The following is a 22,945-nucleotide window of genomic DNA, read 5'->3' as shown; positions in this document are numbered from 1 at the left end:
GCTGCTATGAACTTAGGTTTAAAGTTTATTACAGCCCTAAAAGTCTTATGAGCACAGCAATAGAACTAAAAACTAGGCTTACTTCTCAGCGGCCAAAAAGACGCCTGATGCACAGTCTGCTTTGAACTCTGGATCACAAGAATCCAAAAAGTAGAGTAGCTCCTTCATCATTCCTCGAATGTTATTTCCATTGACCAGAGCAAAGCTCAGCTCCATTGCACGTCTTTAAAGGAGAACACACCACTATTAAATCTTTGGCTATTAAAAGCCAAAATAAGACAAAAAATAAGCAGGTACTTATAAAATACCTTTTGATTGAGACATCCAGGTCTTTCAGACAGTCCACGATGGTACTCCGATGTCTTTGAACTGCATTGTGATCGGTCTGCACCGTTTTCAGTAAAGACGTCAGAGCCACATACCTGAATAAATTGTGGAGAAAATGTCAAGGCTGAGTGCCATCAAAAAGTAATTATGACTAGAGCGGATTTGTAAGTGCCTTTCATGTAATGCTGGCAAGAAACATTCTAGTAGAAGCTTCCAACAGACACCAACACATGAAAAATCTATAGCTGAAACGATGCAAGAAGCAAAGTAATTTATACCTGATGTTTTTATCGTTGTTGAGAAGGAAACGTCCAAGGATATTAATAGCCAATACCTGAGACGATAAAAATAAAATATCAAGGTGTCACCTTAATGCACATTCTAGCCTCATGCTCTAATAAATCAGCATAACCTAAGTAAACAAACCAAACACCAAGCTACTTTAAATAGCACATAATCCCACTTTGCTTACCCTTAATCCACTCTCTGATTTGATGTCCATAATTGTGAGAACAGTTTCATACAGGATTGCATTGCCTACATTCTTACTCGTCTCTGTGTTTGTTGCAACCTACCAAGACAAGAACAATTTTACACCATTTAAGAGCTAAAATGCTAACAACCTCAACTGAAGATTCTGACCAACTCGAATATAATCGAATGTTCAACCTGTGCAAGAATGTCATTCATAGCTTCACTAGAATCATCGTCACCCTTGCCCAGGATTCTCAGTAGCCTCAATATCCGCACCTGAAATAAACCCATGAATACATGAACGTTAATAGAAAGGTCAAGGCTATTACTTTGGAAAAGACATCAAACCTTTCGGTAAACCCTTGCAGAAACTGTGGTCTTGAATTTGAAGCCATTTGACATTCCAATTTTTTCTTCCCCCAGTCTCCTCCCCTAATCTAGTCGTATCCAATTACCCTGATTGCGTTACGCTTCACCTCTATCGATACAACCCTCCACTGCTGACTGAGGAGCGCCGCAACGGACACACGCCCCCTGCAGTACCGACTGCATCGTTTCACCTGCGGATCAGCCTCGTGCACGGAGAGCCAAACCCTGATCAGCATTATTCCCCAACCCTGTGCAGGCGCCATCAATCAGCCAGCAGAGGTGGTAATTGCACCAGTTATGAGGAACCCTGGTCTGGCTTACCCACCCTGTATGAACAACAGCCAATCGTTGTTCATGTAGCCGCCCAGCCCAGCCAGATGGCAGAGCTGAGATTCGATACGATGTATTCGAAATCCCAGCTCTGGTGTGCTAGAGTATTTTACCGCTGCACCACCTGAGTGGCAGCACTTGTTTTTTAAAGAAGCTAGGTAAAAATGTATTTAATGGTCACTGCTTTGTAGAATTTCATTATTTTATTGTTGTATGTGGGGAATTCCAGAAGTATGTGCTTTATGGTTGGTTTATGGTTCAATTTATTTAACATCTTAACAAAGAGTCAAACTATAAACATTATCTCTCCAGCAGGGTTGTATTGTTAAAATTGTTAAATTGATTACCATAGCCACATACCTATTCTTTGACTTTTGTTGACGATCTTTTGTTCATTTTATACACACTTTTATCACCATATGTTGCTTAAATATTGCATGCATTGGCAAAATAAGCTATTCAACAAGTTATTTAAAAAACTGTGAGTGTATGTTTGTAGTATGGGCATGTACAGTATATTTGGTGTTAAAATATCAGTGTAGTTCCTATAAAGTATAGGGTTCTCTTGAAGATTTAGTCTGTATATGTGTATAACCTTAGTAATGCACCTTAACATAAATTAGACAGACGATAAAAGGAGAATACCTGCAAGAAGGGATCACTAATGCCAGACACGTCATGCTCAGGAGAGTAGCCAGACATGATGAGGTTTTTTAAAATTCGCACCAGTTGGGGAACCAGCTAGAAATGTCAGTCAAAAGAACAAACCAACAAAATGTCAACAAGACCTTAATTCAACAGCTTAATACAAAAGAATCGGTGTGAGTTTTTAAATAATAATATGTAAAAAGACAATAAAGGGGGAAGAATCTGTAAACACAATGGGGGTGAGAATCATTTAACACAACAGTCTGATTTTATCAGCACATCGGGTTAGAATGTTGGGGTGAATTAGTCATGATTCTGTATAGGACTTACCATTAGGGATGCACCGATCCGATATTAAGATCGGATATCGGTCCCGATATTACCAAAATGAGATGGATCGGATATCGGATAATCAGGCCGATCCATGGGGCCGATATACGTTCACTTTAGTTCGTTTGCGACGCATGCTAAGCCCATACAGGACGCGCTGCTGACGTACGGCGTATAACACAAACAAAAAGAGCAACATGGAGCGAACCAAAGAGTCAGCTGCATGGAGGTATTTCACGCTTGCTATGCTAACAAGTTCGATTGCAACATGTTTATTACTCATGTTTAAGCTGCTATATTTTATTTTGAATTACTGTTTGCACTAAATATTTACGGATAAGTTTATTTGAAAAAGTTATTTAAGCTACTACTGTTTTTCTCATTGTCAGCAGCCACATTTTGGGTGTGTTTGAAAACCTAAGGAGCTGCCTCGCTGTCTTACTGTCTACATAAGCGGCTGCCTCAGTAGAGAGGATTCTAATAAGTCATCAACTTATAAGTCAGGTTCTTCGAACGCGCTACTTACACAGCGATTCCATCGGGTTTAGCATTTAGCATCTTGCCATTAAAAACAATGAACTGAGGTAGCACAGCGCTAACGCTAACGTCAATATAACATTTCCCTTCATGTTACATTTCCTGACAAGCTCGAACTTGCAAATAAAAACACTCGGCTTATACAAGTTAAAAATCAGTAATATTTTATTTACGTTTGATAATAACTCCATTCGTTTCACCGCCCCGTCAGCTATGTTTATTTTTCTGTAAGAAAAGCGCACCCGACCCGCAATGAATTCTGGGATTGCTTTGGTCACCAAGGCAGCGTCGGATGCTTACTCGTTGAGTGAAAATAACACTGAAATATTAAGATGCCTGTTTATTATTTTATTGACAAATAAATAGCAGTTCAGTACATTTATATCTGTGTTAATTATATTTTGTTTTGCAAACTTAGTAATGTTTAAGTCAACCCTGATGCCTTAAGTCTTTCCCACATAGTAAAGTATACGGTTTATTAATTCAACAATGGTATCGGATCGGTATCGGGTATCGACCGATATGCAAAGTATATGTATCGGATCGGTATCGGAACTGAAAAAGTTGGATCGGTGCATCCCTACTTACCATAACATCATTTTAATGGCTAAGTGAATGTACATTTAACCCCATGTTAGTCGTGGCTAAAAGTAATTTTAACTGTGCCCTCCAGGTAAACAAAACACTAAAATATCACAAATGACGGTTAAAGTTAGGTCTAATGGTGTACACGGTACCACTTTAATATATACAAATTATACACAGATCTGTGGTGACATTCAAAAGTAAATTTGAAGTAAACAGAAAGGAAAAAGACAAAAAAGTGCATCAAAATGAAAAAGGACTACATCTACAGTGACCATGGTGGAGTCTTTAAGAGCATGCACCAGCTACAAAACCAGAACGTCCTCTTACCTTTTCATTCTAATACAATGCAGGAATTGTAACAGACACATGACAGAAAAAATATGAAGTAGATGTTAGGGGGAACTGGAAAAGAGTTCACTTTCAGAGAAGAGCTTCAAATAAATGTTACGATTATGAGTATGAAAGGTGGTCAGGCTGGTACAGAATTTAAGACTCTGGGGGAGGGGGACATAGCAGTAAATAGACAGTGAGAGGAAGAGATGAGAGCAAATTTAGCTCTGCTTTTCAAGCATGACATTTATTATGAACTATTTTACAGTCATACTACCAAACATTGTTTGCTACAACATACTCAAACGGTCCCATCATTTATAAAGACCTGGGCTGCTCGTTATAAGAACTGCATTGAAAAATCGGTTAATTACGTACCTTTCTAAAGTGAGTAAGCATGTCAGGACTCCGTTCACACATTTCAGTAAGTAAAACAACAGATGTGTGGAGAACTCCTGCCAGAATCATCATTAAAGTACAATTAAAAACAACAAGTAAACAACAAAGACTTTGAACTAAACAGATGGACCAGAAGCAGTAAGACTTCATCTCTCACCATGATTCTTTTCATTCAGCAGGTTTTTTGTTGCTGGCAAAAACATCTCCATCAACTCAGGGACCTTGCGAATGACATGAACCGCACACAGTGCTGCCTGCATTGAGAAAATGTCACATTTTCTTTAAAGTTCACACATTAAAATAATAAAAACAATTATTTTACTATGCAGCTAATTACCTTTTTCCTCAAATAGGAATTTGATGTTTTGAGGAGCTTCTCCACTTCACCAGCCAGGTCACGACACATTTCTGACGAACCCATGCAGCCCAAAGTGCACAAAGCCAGTCCTTGGACATACTGTGTACTGTGATTTAAATCACTGTGATATACAGAGAAGAAAATGTGATTACCAGAAAGGAAAGATAATGACTTAAGAGTGCAACATCAAAAACACATACTGAAACACTAGTATCGCTTGGCACACACAACACCTCTAATCAAAAACCAGCAGCAGTTATAAAGAGGAGTAACCTGATACTTACTTCTTAATGCAGTTTGTCATTAGTAGATGAACATCTTGCCTCTCATCTAACAGCAACATAGCCCCCAAGTACCCTATTCTTTTGTCGGTGAACTTCTGTGATGCAATCAGCTTCAGGCATTCCAGCTACAAAAAAAAATCTGGTATTAGGCACTTGGAATAAAAGATATCTGCAAAAAAAAAATTCTCAGCCTTCTTTTGTAGCCACACAAGAAATAACTCTCTCAAATATAAAGCAAGCATCAAATTTACCTGCCCAAAATGTGCTGGGTAGCCCAGCATGTGCATATACAGCAGCTTTGCCACATTTCTACATCGGTAAGTGTTGTCTTCTTCTCTGAAGGATGATCGAATCGCAGCACACTCTTTCTGGATCATCTCCCGCTCCTCTGCCTGTGTCCGGGCCGTCCGGATGGTCCGGATCAGCTCCCGTAGTCTGATCGGAGCTGGCATCCTCTGTGAGGAATGCACAATTTTAGCCAAGGAGCCACTTAAGTAGAAAAAATGCATTACATTTGCAACGGCTGATCAAAGCACACCGTAGTACTCCCCTCTGAATAGCAGCTGGCCCAACCACAAGAAATAGATTAAAGTGCCAAACTCTTACCTCACATTTTATAACGTGTTAACACAGATTTCACTCTTTCTGTGTAATTATTCCAAGCAAATTGACACTTTTACAGTTTTTATACATTTAAAAAAATCATTAATATACATTTTTGTGATTGACACATTGTTAACTTACTAGACACAAAGGACTATTTATAAGCCAAACTACAAACTGGGCAGCAAAATGAAGACAATATTAACTGTCTGTATAGACTGTTTATGCACATATAGTTTTTTTTATAAAATGTATTTTAGGGTAAAATAAAAAATTTAATCAAGACACATACTAACTCTTACTACAGCTACATTAAGACACAACAAGCAATTCCAGAATTAGTAAACATAACATTGCTATCCAAGATGCAAACTCCTGTCCTTATTTCACAGCTTACTGCTCACTATGCTGTAGTTTTCCTCACAGTGGCGTGGTTCTAATTTAAAGTGGAATACAACAGTTCATGGGTTTTATGAAACAGTGAGAATCATTTTCTTTCTGCCATGTCTGGGCTTCTTGTTTGACTACATCACATGAACAAGTTGTCTCACTAACAGTGCTATGAAAAGATCAGCAGCACTACAGGCAGGAACTTTTGAGTGAAGCGGCAAGAGGTAAAAGCCGAGCGTCAAAGTAGCGTATCTGCACAATGTGCAATGCTCAAGGTAATGCATTTTTTCTACACAGTGGCAAGGCAGTGGTTTCGCTGAGCATTTTTTGTAAATGTGGCCTTAAGCAGCAGCTTGAACTATCAATAAACATTAGAAATCTCCTACATAGACGTTTTCCAATCAGTAAACGTAATGCATTCAAGCTCAGAGTGTTTCATTTATGACACAGAACACTCCCTTAAGTCAAATAAATCAAGGAGGAATTGTACAGTTATAAGTATTTAAAATGTCAAGAAGTTTGATGGAGTTGGATTCTGAACTTGAGTAGGAAAAAAACATGTAAGTCTAGAGATAATCTGTTGATTAAAAGGTAAAAAACGTAAACTGATGATATATAAATGTGTTTTGTTTTAGCCTTGTTGTAAAGAGCAGTGTTAATTTCGTTGACGAATGATTTTCGTCATAGTTTTCGTCAACGAACCTTTTTTTCATGACGAAAACGAGACGATGACTAAATAAAAACTACATAAAAGAATAAAAACGAGACGAAAATGTTTGGCAGAGTTTTGTGGAAGGCAGGGACAAGTTAGAAAGAGATCCAATCATAACTACTTTAGCGTATGAGGAGAGGCGGGACAAGCCGATTAGCCATCCAATCAGTAATAATCTTTTGCAGTACCGCGGTCAGAGCACACTCGCACAAATTTGATCTAAACCCGGGAAGACCAGACTAGCCTGTGAACTGTCTTTACTCATGGAACCAGGTTAACTCCACAATGTCAACATGGAGAAAGAGGAGAGCCGATATCTGGACACATTTCTCATTTGACGTCGTGAAAAACAAGACGATGTGTGGGGCGACGATCTCGGGTAAAAACACAACAAATCTGAAACATCTGGCACCGCTGGCAGTATAATGGCAACATAATGGCACAGCTGCTTTTACGGTACCCAGTTTTATAAAGAATGTAATATGCAATTAGTTATGAACAGTGCATATATGTTTCAGGCAGAGCAGGCCTACTGGTCATTAATATTTTGTTATTGTTATGCTGCTCAATAAGCAAGGTCAGGTAAATAAAGATGTCGTTTGAAATAAGTTAAATCTGTTTTTGTGTGTATTGCACATTCAAACATTAATAATATTCCATAACTGGTTAAAAATGTTTCATTTTGTGTAAGTGTATATTTTGACTTAAATAATTTAAGGGAACTGATGAAAAAGCATTTACATTTTACACCCTTTATATGTATTTTAGGGCGGCACGGTGGCTAAGTGGGTAACACTGTCGCCTCACAGCAAGAAGGTCCTGGGTTCGAACCCCAGGTGGGGTGGTCCGGGTCCTTTCTGCATGTTCTCCCCGTGTCAGCGTGAGTTTCCTCCGGGTGCTCCGGTTTCCTCCCACAGTCCAAAGACGTGCAAGTGAGGTGAATTGAAGATACTAAATTTGTCCATGACTGTGTTCGATATAACCTTGAGAATCGAATAAACTTGTGTAATGAGTAACTACCGTTCCTGTCATGAATGTAACCAATGTGTAAAAACATGACGTTAAAATCCTAATAAACAAACAAACATGTATTTTAGTCGACTGAATCGACTGTAGATTTAGTCGACTATATTCTTATGATAATTAGTCGACTAAAACTAAAACAATTCAGATGACTAAATTATGACTAAAACTAAATCAAAATTTGCTGTCAAAATTAACACTGGTAAAGAGGTAACACTGGTCAGTTCCAATGAAAAAAAATAATAATTCCACTGTTACAGCATTGAAATTACTGATGAAATAAATCAACACAACATTGTTTGGATTTTTGGTTTGGTTAACACCTAACAGTACCCTTCTACATCAAGGTATCTGATTCTTTCAAATATTTCCATGACAGTATTTCCTCCAAATGCTTTCAATTCTTCCCGTAATACATGCAAATCATAGCTCTCTTACCAAAAGCCTTTCTGCAGAGCTCAAATGACTTCAAAATAATACACCAAGCATCCTACCTGCACTGGATTTGACATGTTACAAAAATTGGAAATCGTGCATGACGTAGTAAATAAAAAAGGAAACAGTGAGGGATAATAGTGAATCCGTCTGTGAAATTTCATTCCTTCTTTACAAGCTTTGAGACATGAGCACTAAGGTTTCAGTGTGCTGGAGTCTGATTAAAAATTAAAGGGGCACATGCATAGTGGTAAGATTACATTCACAACCTATTTACATTCATCTTGTTGGCTAGGTAATATTACCGACCTCTTTCCATTCAATATGAACCTGAAGTACAGGAGTACATATACTCAATGTAACAGCTCACATCAGCCTGTCTAATCAACAAAGCCACATAGAATTGCCTTTATGCTAGTTTGGCACATACAAATAACAGTAAAACCTAAAAATCTCTATTTATAGTTTTAGTGGGTTCCAAAACTGCAACATGGCAGTGGCATTAATCGATCTGTGCTTTCTTTCTTTTTTTAAGGCTTTGGGACTACTCCTAATTGCAGACACACAGACAGACAGGCAGATAGATGGATAGGTAGGTAGATAGATATATTCTATTGATCTTTACTGCCTTTGTTGATCGTACAGTTAAAGTCATCACCTCATAATTTGGCCATCTATATCTATAAATCTGGAACAGAAGTTAGGCTCCCAGGGGCTGCCGGCCTCTCATCCACACAGACAAAAAGTTACTGCAGATGTTTTTGAACTGATCAGTCCAGGAAGACATGGGTCTTGCTACATCTGCTGTTAAGCTAATAAAGCGTCTTGGCCTGGAGCAATAAAGAGGTGTCATGTCATCAATGTGGGGTGATATGATCATTTAATTAATTGTGGAATGTCTGTGTTAGTAGCCGCCAAACTGGCTGGCAAGAATTAAAATAACATAACACGAATACGGTTTGGACAAATAAGATGAGAAAAAGGAACTGTATTTGCCTTGGAATATGAACACAGCCAAAGTACAAACTACAGAAACAGCACTTTCATCCAGCGGAAAAAATACATACTCAAAAGCAAGCTCTGGCCGCTCAGGTGGCGCAGCGGTAAAAACACACGCTGAAACTGGGATCTCGAATACATCGTATCGAGTCTCGGCTCTGCCTGCCGGCCGAGGCTGAGCGGCCACATGAACAACGACTGGCCTGTTGTTCAGATATGGGCGGGACTAAGCCGGATGGGATCTCTCTCCCATGACTGATGCAATTACGACCTCTGCTGGCTGACTGATGGCGCCTGCACAGAGATGAGAAAAGAGTGCTCTCGGGGTGTGTCTCTCCGTACACAACGCTGAGCTGCACTGCTCTCGTCAAAGTGTAGGTGATAAGATGCATACGGCATGCTGCCCACGTGTCGGAGGGGGCGTGGGTTAGCTTCGTTCTCCTCAATCGGAGCAGGGATCGGCATTGGTGGAGAGGAAGCATGACGCAATCGGGCAATTGGACGCGCTAAAAGGGAAAAAAAGGGGAGAAAATGCATTAAAAAAAGCAAGCTCTGAAAGTGTTTATCTTCTGCCTATCCCCTGGTAGAAAAGAGAACAGCTTCATGGATTGCCATCCAAGAGAAAGACTTAATTGTAACCTGCTAACATGCAGCACATAATCAGGCTGCTGAAGCTAGAGAGAGGAGCAAAAACATGTCCTGAATCTTTCTGCTTATGCACAAGACCAGTGACTGTGTAGTATGAAGGCAAATATAGAGCCAATTTGTAGAATACAACACCGGAGTTTATTGTAGTATCATAGTATACCCAAATAAAGTAAACATTTTACAAATTTCATATTTAAAATGGATATGATCTGTAGCCAGCCAACACAAGCATGGACTGTTTTAGTATGATGGATGTAAATGAGTCACAGTTAACTCGCATGTAGACTTCTTAAGTTGTCATGGCAACAACTTAATTCACAGTGTTTGATTTCAATTACCACACAATTATCCTCTGTTCACACCTACGTCAAATTTAGACCTCATGCCGCCCAAAACACTGTTTGCTCATTTCTTACATGCATACTTTTCCATAAAATTCTCACTGGTCACTCTGCATCAGAAGCATATTGCCACAATTAACAAGAACAGAGGTGGTGTGACTATTAGTTCAACTACCTTATTATATTAAATCAGCCATAATGTAGCTCAGCGTTGTAATTTCAAAACACTGCACTCATTACCGGCATGTCCAGCCTAAACATTGCTGATCGATGTGATCTTTCCTGCTATAACAGTAGTCACTCCTCTGAGAAGGCTTCTTACAAAACTTTGAAGTATGTTTGTAAAAAATTGTAAAATAAATATACCCACTCAGACAAAAGAGCTGGTTTTGTATGGCTGGGCACTGATGTTGGTTGGTTAGGAAAGGCTAAATTGATGTTTCAGTTTTTTCCCCAAAGCTGTTCAGTGGGGTCAAGGTCAGGGCTCTGTTGGGCACAGTCATGCTGGAACAGGAAAGAACCTTATCTTAACTGTTGCTGCAAAGTTAATTCACTTTATTTTATATTAATTATTTATTACACCTGTTAACTGTTGTAGGTGAAACACATGAATTCAAAAATTAGTAGGATTGTCACAATAGTTTTTTCCAAACAATGTATGTATGTGTGTATATTTCATATGCGTTTCAGCCACAACAACTGCTTACAGGTGTAATAAATCAACCATATAAAGGACATTACATGCTTCAAACTTGCACAACCGTTTAGGGAAGATCTAGACAAAGCAAGGTCTATAAACATGAAGAAAAGCTTGGTTTGAAAAAACCTCAGGCACAGAGCCCTGACCATTTTGTAATGAACAGGAACATCAACTGATCATCAATTGATCATCAATGGATCAAATGCTCTTTTGACTAAGTGGGCACAAATTCTCACAGACATACTTTAGAAGAGTAGCTGTTGTTATAGCTAAAGAGATCACATACAGGTCACTATTTCATACCATGAGATGTCCAACTAGCTCATTGTCAGGTGTCCAAATAATTTTAGCCATATAGTGTATAACATGATAAATACATTATTAAGCAATTCATAAAAACACTGCTGAAAAAAAGTTCAATGTATACAAAAGATTCTAAATCGTTATGCCAATTTAAATATACCAATATAAACTTTAGTGAAACTTGTGAAACATGCCCTCTTGTTGATTTGTTGACCGGTCTTGAACACATCACTTAAACACTCTAGTAGTTATAAGAAACAACTTACGTACTAATGTGATGTTTTATTCATGGCAAATACATCGATTGCTATGTACTACACTGTATCATTCTCACTGTTTGAATACATTCCATCTATTTGCTCTGTCATGTGAGAACTGCTCTGACCTCAATAAGTCCAGGTCAGAGGTACATAACATACAAAGTGTTAGCTCTTATTACATTCACTTAAAACAGGACAGTAGTAGTATATTGACCAGGCAGCTCATTTCTGATCCTACCAAAAAATTCCTAAATAGCTCATGTCCATCATGTTGCCAAAGACTGCGTCTGGAAACCCCCTGTGCGCACACGATACTTTTTAGAGAAGGATACAATACAGAAAGCTGCTAATATGGTCATTTTGGTGGCAGCTGATGTTCAGAGTTTAATGTACCTTGACCTTGAAGTGAATAAACAATGAGGGGTTTTCGAAAGGTTAAAGAACTGTTGCAAAATAGCAAAGGAGAACAAGATCAAATGGTCAGGAAGCACACTTCATTAGCTGAAATAGTTAAAAGCCTAGTCTACAGGAAGCTTTGGTAAAGCATGTCTAATTCAGATATCACTTCTATAGAAGAACTCAGTCTCCTAAAGTGAGGATTAAAGTAAACCATTCAGGCATATAAAAGGATTGTTGGTATGGGTTCGACCAGTAGGACTTCTGTGGACTAGTAATGGCAGAGGAATGCATGAAAGAACTGGCTTAAAAACACAGACTAGATCAGCTTCAACTTTGGTGTGGAAAAAGAAACGTGTGCTGCTTAGAGATTTTTGTGTTTCTACTGTTTAATTGAAGCACATGCTAAATTTACATGCAGTTTTAACCTCATTAGACTTTTGAAAGAGGGAGCTGAACTGAATGTTTGATCATTCACCTGAGCAGCCTACCTGTGCCTCTAAAGAATTAGGGGTTGGTTATAGGAAGAATGAGCCTGGCAACCAACAGATGAACAAAAACAACAAACATCCCTCAGGGATTCAATATAGAAGCACAATGAGTAGTGTCCCATTCAGTGCTAAAATGGGTCAGGACAGAATAACGGCACAAAATCACCTTTTTGCTTGATTTACCAAAGCTTTCCTGAAATTCACAGAAATTAAAGACAGTAAATCGAGATGACATTTCCTAGTGCCTGTGGATTACACGTAAAAAAAAAAAGTGTATTCTAGAAATCTCTAGAAAAGGGCAAGCATTAGTGCATAAGACCAGCAAATCTACTCAATACTGCTTTCAAAAACTGCATTAAAAACGTTATGGCATGCAAAAGACCCTGCTCTAACCCTGATTTAAATTTAGGATTAGGATTAAGGATTATCTAGGGCAGGTGGAATGCCTTTATTTTTCATATTTACATATACACATGTACAGTACAGTAAAATTATTTACTTCATACAGTACAGTACAATTAAATTCTTTGGAAGTTGGGGTCAGAGCACAGGGGAAGCCTTTGTACTAGGCCTCTAGCGCTGAGAGGATTAAGTGGGTGCATGGCAGAGCCTGGATTTAAACCCACAACCTTCTAGTTGCTAAAATCACAGCTCTACTCACTTGGCTACAACTATCCAAAAGTAATTTTATAGCTAACAACAAAGGTAACTGAATGGTCATTAAACACCTGCTACTAACATGTGACTTCTGTAGGATATAATAGCATAGTAATGGATTAAGTGCTGCTATTCTATAATTGCATTTCAATTGGAAGACAGGAAAGTATTGAAATATTGTGGTTTATTATGATATCATTTCCAGAGCATCACCCCTGCTTTTTGAAACATTAACACTTGTTGTCTGATGATCTCAATTTGTACTTATATACATATTGTTTTTTGAGAGATGAGAAATCATACAGCCCGTTTCAATGTTCTGAATTTATAAGCAGCGTCTCATCTCCTCCTAAATATTCTCTTACACAGTATAACAGGGCGTAACTCAGTTCAAATGCCCAGACTACCTTTTTACAAGTCACTAACCTTCTAATTGATGACACCACACTTATTCTTAGATGCTTTTCCTTCATAGTGTAAACAAAGTAATGTAAGTTGTACAGTTTTCTTGCAAGGTCAGATATCAAACTACCTTTTTCTAATTTAAAACAGACAAACGTGACCCTCATGTTCCTCAGTGAAGTATATTATTCTAGTCATTACATTTGGTTTTATGGGTAGCTTATATATTAGAGGTAAAAGCTTAGAATCTGTAAATTGAAAATCAGTTCATTTATTATTTTTATTTAGCCCTCTGTGTTTCAATTTTATGACGTTATTAAAGTTAGTCAGGTAAACGACAATTTAGTTGTTTAATAATATTTAAAGCTGACTTAAGTGCTGACTTAAGACTTATGATCATATTGTGTTAATAGCCATTTGCACTTTACTTTCAATTAAAGCTGGGCGTTATGACAGTACATTCGGTATACCGTCTTTGATTACTCATGCTGTATGGATTTTTCAAATACTGTCATACCGTAACAGTTCATTTTAACAGCTGTAAGCTTCAGTAGGCAGTAAATCATATAATATTCCTCTATAGACAGTCAAGAAAGAAGCTTTCAGAGCAGTAATTAAAACAGTGGATTCCAGGTATGTCTTACTTATGAAAGTACTTCAGGTCAGTTGCTAAACCAACGTTATAAGTGAACTGGAAGCGGAGATATTGAAAGTCGTCCACTTTTCTACAACAGACCTGTGGTCAAGTTGTACAGTGGAGTTTGCAAACGTTGGTTTATTTGTTAAAGGGAGAGCTAAGGGTAATTGTACAATACTTAAATATTAAATAAACAATAATTGTATTTATTGCAACTGTTTCACGCATACTGATTCCATCATATATTGTGTCATTTTGTGGGCCAAGTAAAGCTTATAGTACTCAAATTCTTTATTACATACATGGTGAAATAAAAATGTCTTTTTTTCTTTCCCCTCTTGTTTTCTTGTTTGCTTTACTGTTCTTGTGTTGATTGTATTGTCACCTATATTTTACTGTACATTATTGGTTGGCAACTTGTTTTAATTTTACTCGTGTCCTTGGGTATCCTGAAAGGCGCTTATAAATTAAATTATATTATTATTATTATTATTATTATTATGTACTTATGACAGTAAAATCAACCACAGATACTGAAAAAGTCCCAATAATACAAAATAAAACATACCCTGATATACCATGAAACCGTCAGAATTTTAAAAAATACTGTGATACAAATATTTGGTCATACCGTCCATCCCTACATTCAATTAAAAAGTTGCTTTACTTACTTACTGTTAATTAAACTGATAATTATTTCAACCTAGTAAAGTACAAATTGTTATTTATAAAACGGATAGTTCCGGTCCTAAAATCTGATTGGCTGAGCCGCGTTCGAAGCCGTAGTAAAATCCCCGATGTACGCACACCTACGACCACCTCACATCATTCTATATTAATACGCCACTGAAAAGGAAAGGTACAAACTTGGTTGAACACTATTTTAAGTCATGTACTGTACATGGGAATGTCCAGATTAATATAAACAGTAATCCTAATCATTAAGCGGGTGTTTCGTCCAAGAAATAGTGTAATAGTGTTTGTGGAGGAATGTTTATTGCGAATGTTATGTTCACCCTCACTGTTAAGGACTACCTGATTTCCCGGAAGAATGCTTTTTGTAAGTGTTTTTGTAAATAAAAACATTTATAAATTGAACATTGTTGTATTTTATTATATTTGATGTCGACCGCCGTTTTATAAAAGCAATAAGCCACGAGAGACCGTGCGTTACCGCTATGATTTTATCACGGGGAAAGACGTTTTAGGCAAAACATCGCAGCACGGTCTCTCGTGGCTTATTGCTTTATTTTAACACACTGGAAAATATACCCTGTTTAACTCACACAAACGATAACAAACTGGTCAAACATAACCAATCATTGAGCAATTTGGTTAGCAAAAAATGGTTATAAATAAAGGTTTCTGGTTTATATCAAAGAAAAAGAATTGGGAAATGGAATTTTTTGTTTTCAAATCATAACTTAAGCTGTACTGCACTTTCTGATCTCATTTGAGCCTTTAACAACTAAAAGGATAGACATTTTGTCTCAAAGTTCATGACAATACTTCACCAAAAGAAAACAGTCTGAGATCTTTAGAAGACATGAGTGTTCAATCTCAATCTCATTAAAAGCACCGACGTGGCTGCAGCTTGTCATACCAACCAAGCACAGGCACACCTGATTCCACCTGTATTATCAGTTAGTCCTGGTCTACCAGCACTTGATCAATGGTATCAGGTGAAACTCTCGGCAGGTTGGTGTTAAACCACCTCGGTTTTTCTAGCTTAAGATGGTCCAAGGCAACTTAAGTTCACAAATAAATGAATATATTGTGCCAAGACACAGCTAATAACTTTAGTGTACTACAAACTACTTTGATTAATAGTGTGTAGCATACAGGATATACAGGAGCACCAGGACGAGCAAGGCCTCACTCGTATTTGAAGAGGGATTATCGTTGATCACCTTTCTGACAGTAACCGCAATTAAATTAAGAAACCAATATTGTTAGGTACATGATGCCATTGTTCACAATCAAATAAACAATGTGTCAATTTTCATGCTAACACGAGTTGCCAGTGTGGACACGCCTGGTCCCGGCCAATATCTAATAGCTAGCAAGTAAGCCAGCAGCAGCGTCCTGAATAACAACTCGCCAAGATGTCAAATTTTGACTAGTGCACACACTATTTACAGAAGTAGTACGCCGTTTAGGACACAGCCATTCAGTACTTTGTACCGCGGCGAATAATGTAGCCAACTTGAAACAGTAACGTTAGCTTAGCTGGTTAGCTTGCAATGACAGACTGAATGACAGTTGCTAACAGTGTTAGCTAGCTGCCTTGCTAACTCAATTCAGCTTCCCTAGCTAACCGAGCTATCTAGCCTGCTAGCTCTACTTCCCGAGCGCTGTGCAGCCACACAGCTCTCAACAGCCTTCAGACGGGCCAAATTTCAGAACCTTTAAAGAGCCCCAAACTTACTACTTATAAGCTACATGGTTTATTTCTGTGGTTATAAAAAACAGCACTCACCAGCCGTAACGAAACCAGAAAACAACTGGAATCTTCTCTATTTGCGACGGAGGGAGGAAGGGACCAGACTTCAAAATGGCGGCGGTACTAGCCTCAGCGTCTACTGCAGGCGGAAGGTTACTGTGAACGAGCGCTTGAACTTCAAGGTGGAATAATGTTGTTTGATTCCTCCGAGTTTGGAGTCGACTCCGAGTCGACTCTCAAATGCAGGAAATTAAAAATAATATCAGCCATAACATTAAAACCACCTCCTTGTTGTATATTTTATCAGCTCCACTTAGCATATAGGAGCACTTTGTATTTCTACAATTACTGACTGTAGTCCATCTGTCTCCCTGCATGCTTTGTTAGCTCCCTTTCATGCTGTTCTTCAATGGTCAGGACTCTCCCAGGACCACTACAGAGCAGGTATTATTTGGGTGGTGGATGAATTTCAGCACTGCACTGACACTGCTGGTATGAGTGGATCAGACACAGCAGCACTGATGGAGTTTTTTAACACCTCAATGTCACTGCTGGACTGAGAATAGTCCACCAACCAAAAATATCCAGCCAACAGCACCTGTGACCACTGGTGAAGGTCTAGAAGATGACCAACTGAAACAGCAGCAATAGATTAGATGAGCGGTCGTCTCTGACTTTACATCTACAAGGTGGACCAACTAGGTAGGAGTGTCTAATAGAGTGGACAGTGAGTGGACACGGTATTAAAAAACTTCAGCAGCGCTGCTGTGTCTGATCCACTCATACCAGCACAACACACACTAACACATCACCACCATGTCAGTGTCACTGCAGTGCTGAGAATGATCCACCACCCAAATAATACCTGCTTTGTGGTGGTCCTGTGGGGGTCCTGATCATTAAAGAAGGTATGCAGAGAAACAGATGGACTACAGTCAGTAATTGTAGAGCTATAAAGTGCTTCTGTATGGTAAGTGGAGCTGATAAAATGGACAGTGTGTGTGTAGAAACAAGGTTATCGTTGATTGGTATATATATCAATTTAAGCTTTGCCGTGTTTTCCTCTCCCTGACATATTTGATCATATCTGTGTAGACGCATGACCGGCTGATAGCACAGCCGAGCTCTGATCTAAGAGCCCATTTATACTGTAAATATAGTCTAAATTAGATAAACACTGTATATCTATATATGTGATCACTAGTCATCAGAGGCCTACTGGTTTAAACCCCATGGATGCTAAGTTATGCTTAAGTTAACCCTCCAATTGTTCTGCATGTTTTCCATCCATCCATCCATCCATCCATCCCCACTGTTGGGTCCTTAGATAGATAGTAGATGATCTAACTAACCATCCATCCATTCATCCATCCATCATCTACTATCTAAGGACCAAACAGTGGCAAGGTTTAAACCAGTGACCTAGTCCAGTACCTTAACCACTAGGCTACAACTGCCCTGATAATGCCAGATCAATAAATCTCAATAGCTAATAGATACTAAACATGGTTTACTTGACTCCAGTTAGATGCATTATATGGGGAACCGTGTGGAATCGACTCCAAACGTCAACGCTCGAGTCTGGAGTCGAAGATTCGATTCTTTTCAGAGTCGACTCCCAGTTCTAGTAAAGGAAGCATTCATACAGGGAATAGTTCTGCATAGGTGTTCATATAGTACAAATGCTATTTACATGAAATACTGTACTGGAATGCAAACACATGGTACAAACATACATGTCAAATATTCCAGACCCAAATTATTACGTGCTATTAGATCTAGCAGCCACCTGTCTAGCAACAATTTGAATGTTTGTATAAGTCATGTTGTCACATTAAACGTGTTTACTTGATTTACTGTATATAAGTGTGTGTTTATAGTTTTATATGAAAAGAAACGATTTTTTTTTAACTGCAAATGTGCTGCAGTCACAATATTTCGCTACGTGTCCATTTGGCGGATGAATCACGCAGCTGTGCTGCGGTCCGCACCTTACCTCGTGGCAGTCAGTGATGACGTCAGTGTGTAGATGTTGTGGCACTTCTTTACACAGTCACTACATAGTGCGTGAATAGGCGTCTTCAGTGCACCAAATACTGCTTCTAAATAAAAGGCTTCATTTCTCTATTCACCACACCTACCAGCAGTGTTAATAATAATCTGAAACATACAGCCCTGGCAAATGTCCCCTTACCAGCCAGAGTTTCACTATAGGGCTTGGGAATGTGACTTTAAGTTTTGGCTGGCTGGCATGCCTACAATCATTAACTACCTGAGAGGCATTTTAAAAAGGTTTAAACACATTCAGTTAGGCCCCTGAGTAAAGCCTTAAACCTCTTTAATCCGACCCTGTAATTCCGAGCTGTGATATTTAAAGAAAATATAACTTGCGTGCTCTAATAACACAACAATTCTACAACCTCAAATCAGAAAAAGTTGGGACAGTAAAGCATTTACCACTTTGTAATGCTGCCATTTCTTTTCACCACACTACAAAGACGTTTTGGCACCGAGGATACCAAGCGATTTAATGTTTCAGCTTTTATTTTGTCTCATTCTTCCTGCAAACACGTCTTAAGATGTGCAACAATACGGGGTCGTCGTTGTCGCATTTTTCACTTCAAAATTCTCCACACATGCAGGCAGGCCAGTCCAGTACCCGTACCCTCTTCTTCCGCAGCCATGCCTTTGTAATGTGTGCAGCATGTGGTTTTGCATTGTCTTGTCGAAAAATGCATGGACGTCCCTGGAAAAGATGACGTCTAGAAGGCAGCACATGTTGCTCTAAGATCTCAATGTACTTTTCTGCATTAATGCTGCCATCACCGAAGTGTAAATGACCCTTGCCAAGGGCACTGACACAGCCCCATACCATGAGAGACCCTGGCTTTTCGTCTTTGGTCCGGAGCACACGGCATCCATTTATTTAAAAAAAAAAGACTTGAAATGCTGATCACAATACACGTTTCCACTGTGTGATGGTCCATCCTAGATGCCTCCAAGCCCAGAGAAGTCAACGCCACTTCTGGACATGGTTAACATAAGGCTTCTTTTTTGCACAGTAAAGGTTTAAGTGGCATTTGTGCATGTAACTCTGTATTGTAGTGCTTGACAAAGTTTTGCCAAAGTAATCCCTTACCCATGTGGTTATTTCAGCTATTGTTGAGTGGCGGTTCTTGATGCAGTGCTGGCTGAGGGATCGAAGATCACGGGTGTTCAGATTAAGCCTGCGCCCTTGGCCATTATGCACTGAAATTCTCGATTCCTTGAATCGTTTAATGATATTATGCACTGTATTGGGAGAAATATGCAAATCCCTTCCAATCTTTCTTTGAGGTACATTGTTTTTAAACCTTTCAATAATTTTCACACATTCACACATTTGTTGACAAACTGGAAACTCAGCCTTTCCTGGATGCTACTTTTGTACCAAACCATGATTACATCACATGTTGACGTCACCTGTTTGGAATCACATCATTATACAGTTTTTTCACCTCATTAGTTGAGCAGACAAAACATGAAATATATCGGGTTCAAACTGTCTGCAATCAAATAAAAGTCAAAGTAAATGTAAGGAACACTGTGTTTTTATTTTAACTGCATTTTCCATACTGTCCCAACAGTTTCTGATTTGGGGTTGAACATGTTAAAGGAGAGAAAGTTAATGAAGGTGTTCGGTTTGATTTTAGACGTTGCAAGACTTCATAAACAGAGTACAGTTGTAAAACATACTGTAATACATTTACTTGTGATCATCTGCACATGAGTTAATCTTAAACTACTTTAAATGAATCAGCTATATTACTGTAATACTGCTATATGGTGTATAGTATAATTATAATACTGTATAATTCTGCTGTGTAATAATCTATAATACTACTATATGAGGAATTTTGAAATTACGAGCATAAAATTGCTAAATATTTTGCACTGTAGACTTTTTAAACCTGTAATAGCCAACAACAATGATAAATGGTATTGATAAATGGTTTGTTGTTGCTGTTATTGGTTCTTCCCAGTAAACACATAACCACCACCCAACATTGTATTTAGGTTGTAAATTGTTTGGTGCCAACATAACCAACAAATCTCATTCTGACAGCTTGTCCAGCTTGAACTTTAACCCTTGTGTTTTGTTAACACTGACTTTACTGCATTGTTCTTTGGGGTCTCAGAGACCTCAGTGTTGTGAGGGTGAAATTAAATGACTCTGAGCCTAATCAATTCTAATTGTTGTGCATCTATATTTTATTTAGATCTATCTTATAAAAGTGATAGAAGGTCCTTTAGGTGTGGAGTTTGCATGTTCTCCGAGTGTCTGTGTGGGTTTCCTCCGGGAGCTCCGGTTTCCTCCCACAGTCCAAAGACATGCAAGGGAGGTGAATTGGTAATACAAAATTGTCCATGACTGTGTTTGTTATTAAACTTGTGAACTGATGAATCTTGTGTAACCAGTAACTACCTGTCCTGTTATAAATGTAACCAGTATGTAAAACATGACTGTAAAATCCTAATAAATAAATAAACTGCCATCTAGTGTTCATTATGAAAACTACAGCTCTGTTCAGACACTACAGTGAAGAGAAAGTCTGGGGGATGTACACTGTGCACACACACACACACACACACACACACACACACACCATTTCTGAACATCATAGTAAGACATTTTAGTTGTTGACCATAATATTACTTTCATGTTCACTCTAATGCATTCAGGATAAAGAGAGAAAAGAGAGTACGGTGGTGATAACAGGGTCGTGAGAACAAGAAAAGGAGAGAATATTGAAGATGAGAGACCTGTAATGATAAAGATGAGAAGAAAACAAGAGTAGGGGAGAGGAAAAGAGATGACTGGGATGGAGATTAGAATATTGGACCAGAGGAGATGAGGAGACAGGGCAGGAGAAGAAAAGATAGAATGAAAGGAGAGCCAAACAGTGCAGATGTCCCTGCTGTATGTAAACAAAAACAACATTTTTCTTAATGTGACAATTCATAATGTAAAATGGAAAGAATAAGATTTAAATCTTAATACTCCTTTGTCTCAAAAGTTTATCTCACATGTTAGTACATTTTAAAAAGACATAGATTCCCCCCTCACACCCCCGTTTAGTTTATAGCTACTGACTTGCTTTGTAAAGGGTCTTTTGCAATTGTTGTTTTTGAATTGAGAGCAGCCTGGTGGCTTGCTGGGTAGTACTAAGATAAGATAAGATAAGATTCCTTTATTGATCCCCATGGGGGAAATTCGAGTGTTACAGCAGCTCCAGTACAGTGTAAGTACAGTAAATAGAGTATATAAAAATACAGTAGAATAAAATAAAAATAAGAAAATTAAATAAAAAACATTAGCTGTGAGATGCAATTACTATTATACAACAGTATGGTAATTACAACTATATAATAAAATACTATATATACTATATGTTAATATATACATTTGTCTTTATAATGAAATGTAAAGTCCAGTGCTGGAAAAAAAAAAACTATTACTATTGCCTTAGGCATGAGTGTGATGGAATGGCAACATGTCCAGGGTGTTTCCTACCTTTTGTCCAGTAAATTTGACCCACCATGACCCTGACTAAACATCAGAGGTACACTGAGGTACAACCTCTGTGATTCTTTGTGCAATTATTATTCTGAATTTAAAATAAGGTAAAATTATAAATCAAACCGAATTTTAATTTAATATTAAGTTTCATTATAAATTCAGTTTAAGGCGCTGAGGTGGTGCAGTGGTAAAACTGATGATGCCTGCACAGAGTCGCGGAATTATGCGTTGATCAGGGTGTGGCTCTGTCCGTACACAAAGCTGTTCCACATATGAACTCGCCTTGTGCAGGTGAAAAGATTCTGTCGGCTACTGCACGCGTGTCGGAGGGGGCGTGTGTTAGTCATGGCTCTCCTCAGTCAGAAGTGGAGATCAGCATCAGTAGAGAGGAAGCGTAATGCAGTTGGGTAATTGGATACTAGATTGGGAGGAAAATAGGTTCAATTATAACTTTATATATATATATATATATATATATATACGTATATGTCTGTGTGTACATACATGTACCGTCAAGGAGCTGCTCAAAAAAGTTCGTTGTGCACTGTGCAATGACAATAAAGGCATTCTATTCTATTCTATTCTATTCTATATATATATATATATATATATATATATATATATACAGTATATATATATATACAGTATATATATATATATAAAAATTCTTCAACTGAATTTATGATTACATTTATAATTAAACCTAAATAAACCTAATAATTAAACCTAATAATAAATTACAATTCGGTTTATAATTATATATAATTTATACAAAGTAGAAATATACATAAATGTATTATAATATATAATATATATATGATATATTATGTATCGTCATATATATTAATACTTTAACTGAATTTATAATTTAACCTAAACACACCTAATAATTAATTTTAAAATTAAATAAAAATTCGGTTTATAATTACATATAATTTATATAAATTATAAATATACATATATGTATTATA

General features: G+C 37.9%; 1 protein-coding gene across 1 annotated transcript in view; it reads right to left on the bottom strand.

Moving 5' to 3' along the window:
• The window catches only part of ap1g1 (adaptor related protein complex 1 subunit gamma 1), a 34,733-nt gene extending 18,189 nt beyond the window's left edge, over nt 1–16,544 (bottom strand). The window contains exons 1-12 of the mRNA XM_063012416.1: nt 16,451–16,544; nt 5,226–5,429; nt 4,975–5,099; nt 4,670–4,811; nt 4,490–4,586; nt 4,312–4,388; nt 2,146–2,241; nt 997–1,077; nt 800–898; nt 606–661; nt 309–422; nt 83–223 (exon numbers count right to left, since the gene is read on the bottom strand). Coding sequence (XP_062868486.1) covers nt 83–223; nt 309–422; nt 606–661; nt 800–898; nt 997–1,077; nt 2,146–2,241; nt 4,312–4,388; nt 4,490–4,586; nt 4,670–4,811; nt 4,975–5,099; nt 5,226–5,426 — 1,229 coding nt within the window. The 5' untranslated portion in view covers nt 5,427–5,429; nt 16,451–16,544. The remainder of the gene's footprint in view (nt 1–82; nt 224–308; nt 423–605; nt 662–799; nt 899–996; nt 1,078–2,145; nt 2,242–4,311; nt 4,389–4,489; nt 4,587–4,669; nt 4,812–4,974; nt 5,100–5,225; nt 5,430–16,450) is intronic.
• Nucleotides 16,545–22,945: the final 6,401 nt, after the last annotated feature.

Source organism: Trichomycterus rosablanca, chromosome 17, assembly GCF_030014385.1.
Source record: "Trichomycterus rosablanca isolate fTriRos1 chromosome 17, fTriRos1.hap1, whole genome shotgun sequence".
Taxonomy (NCBI): Eukaryota; Metazoa; Chordata; class Actinopteri; order Siluriformes; family Trichomycteridae; genus Trichomycterus; species Trichomycterus rosablanca.
The sequence above is the reverse complement of the archived record's forward strand: the minus strand, read 5'-3'. Positions and strand labels throughout refer to the sequence as shown.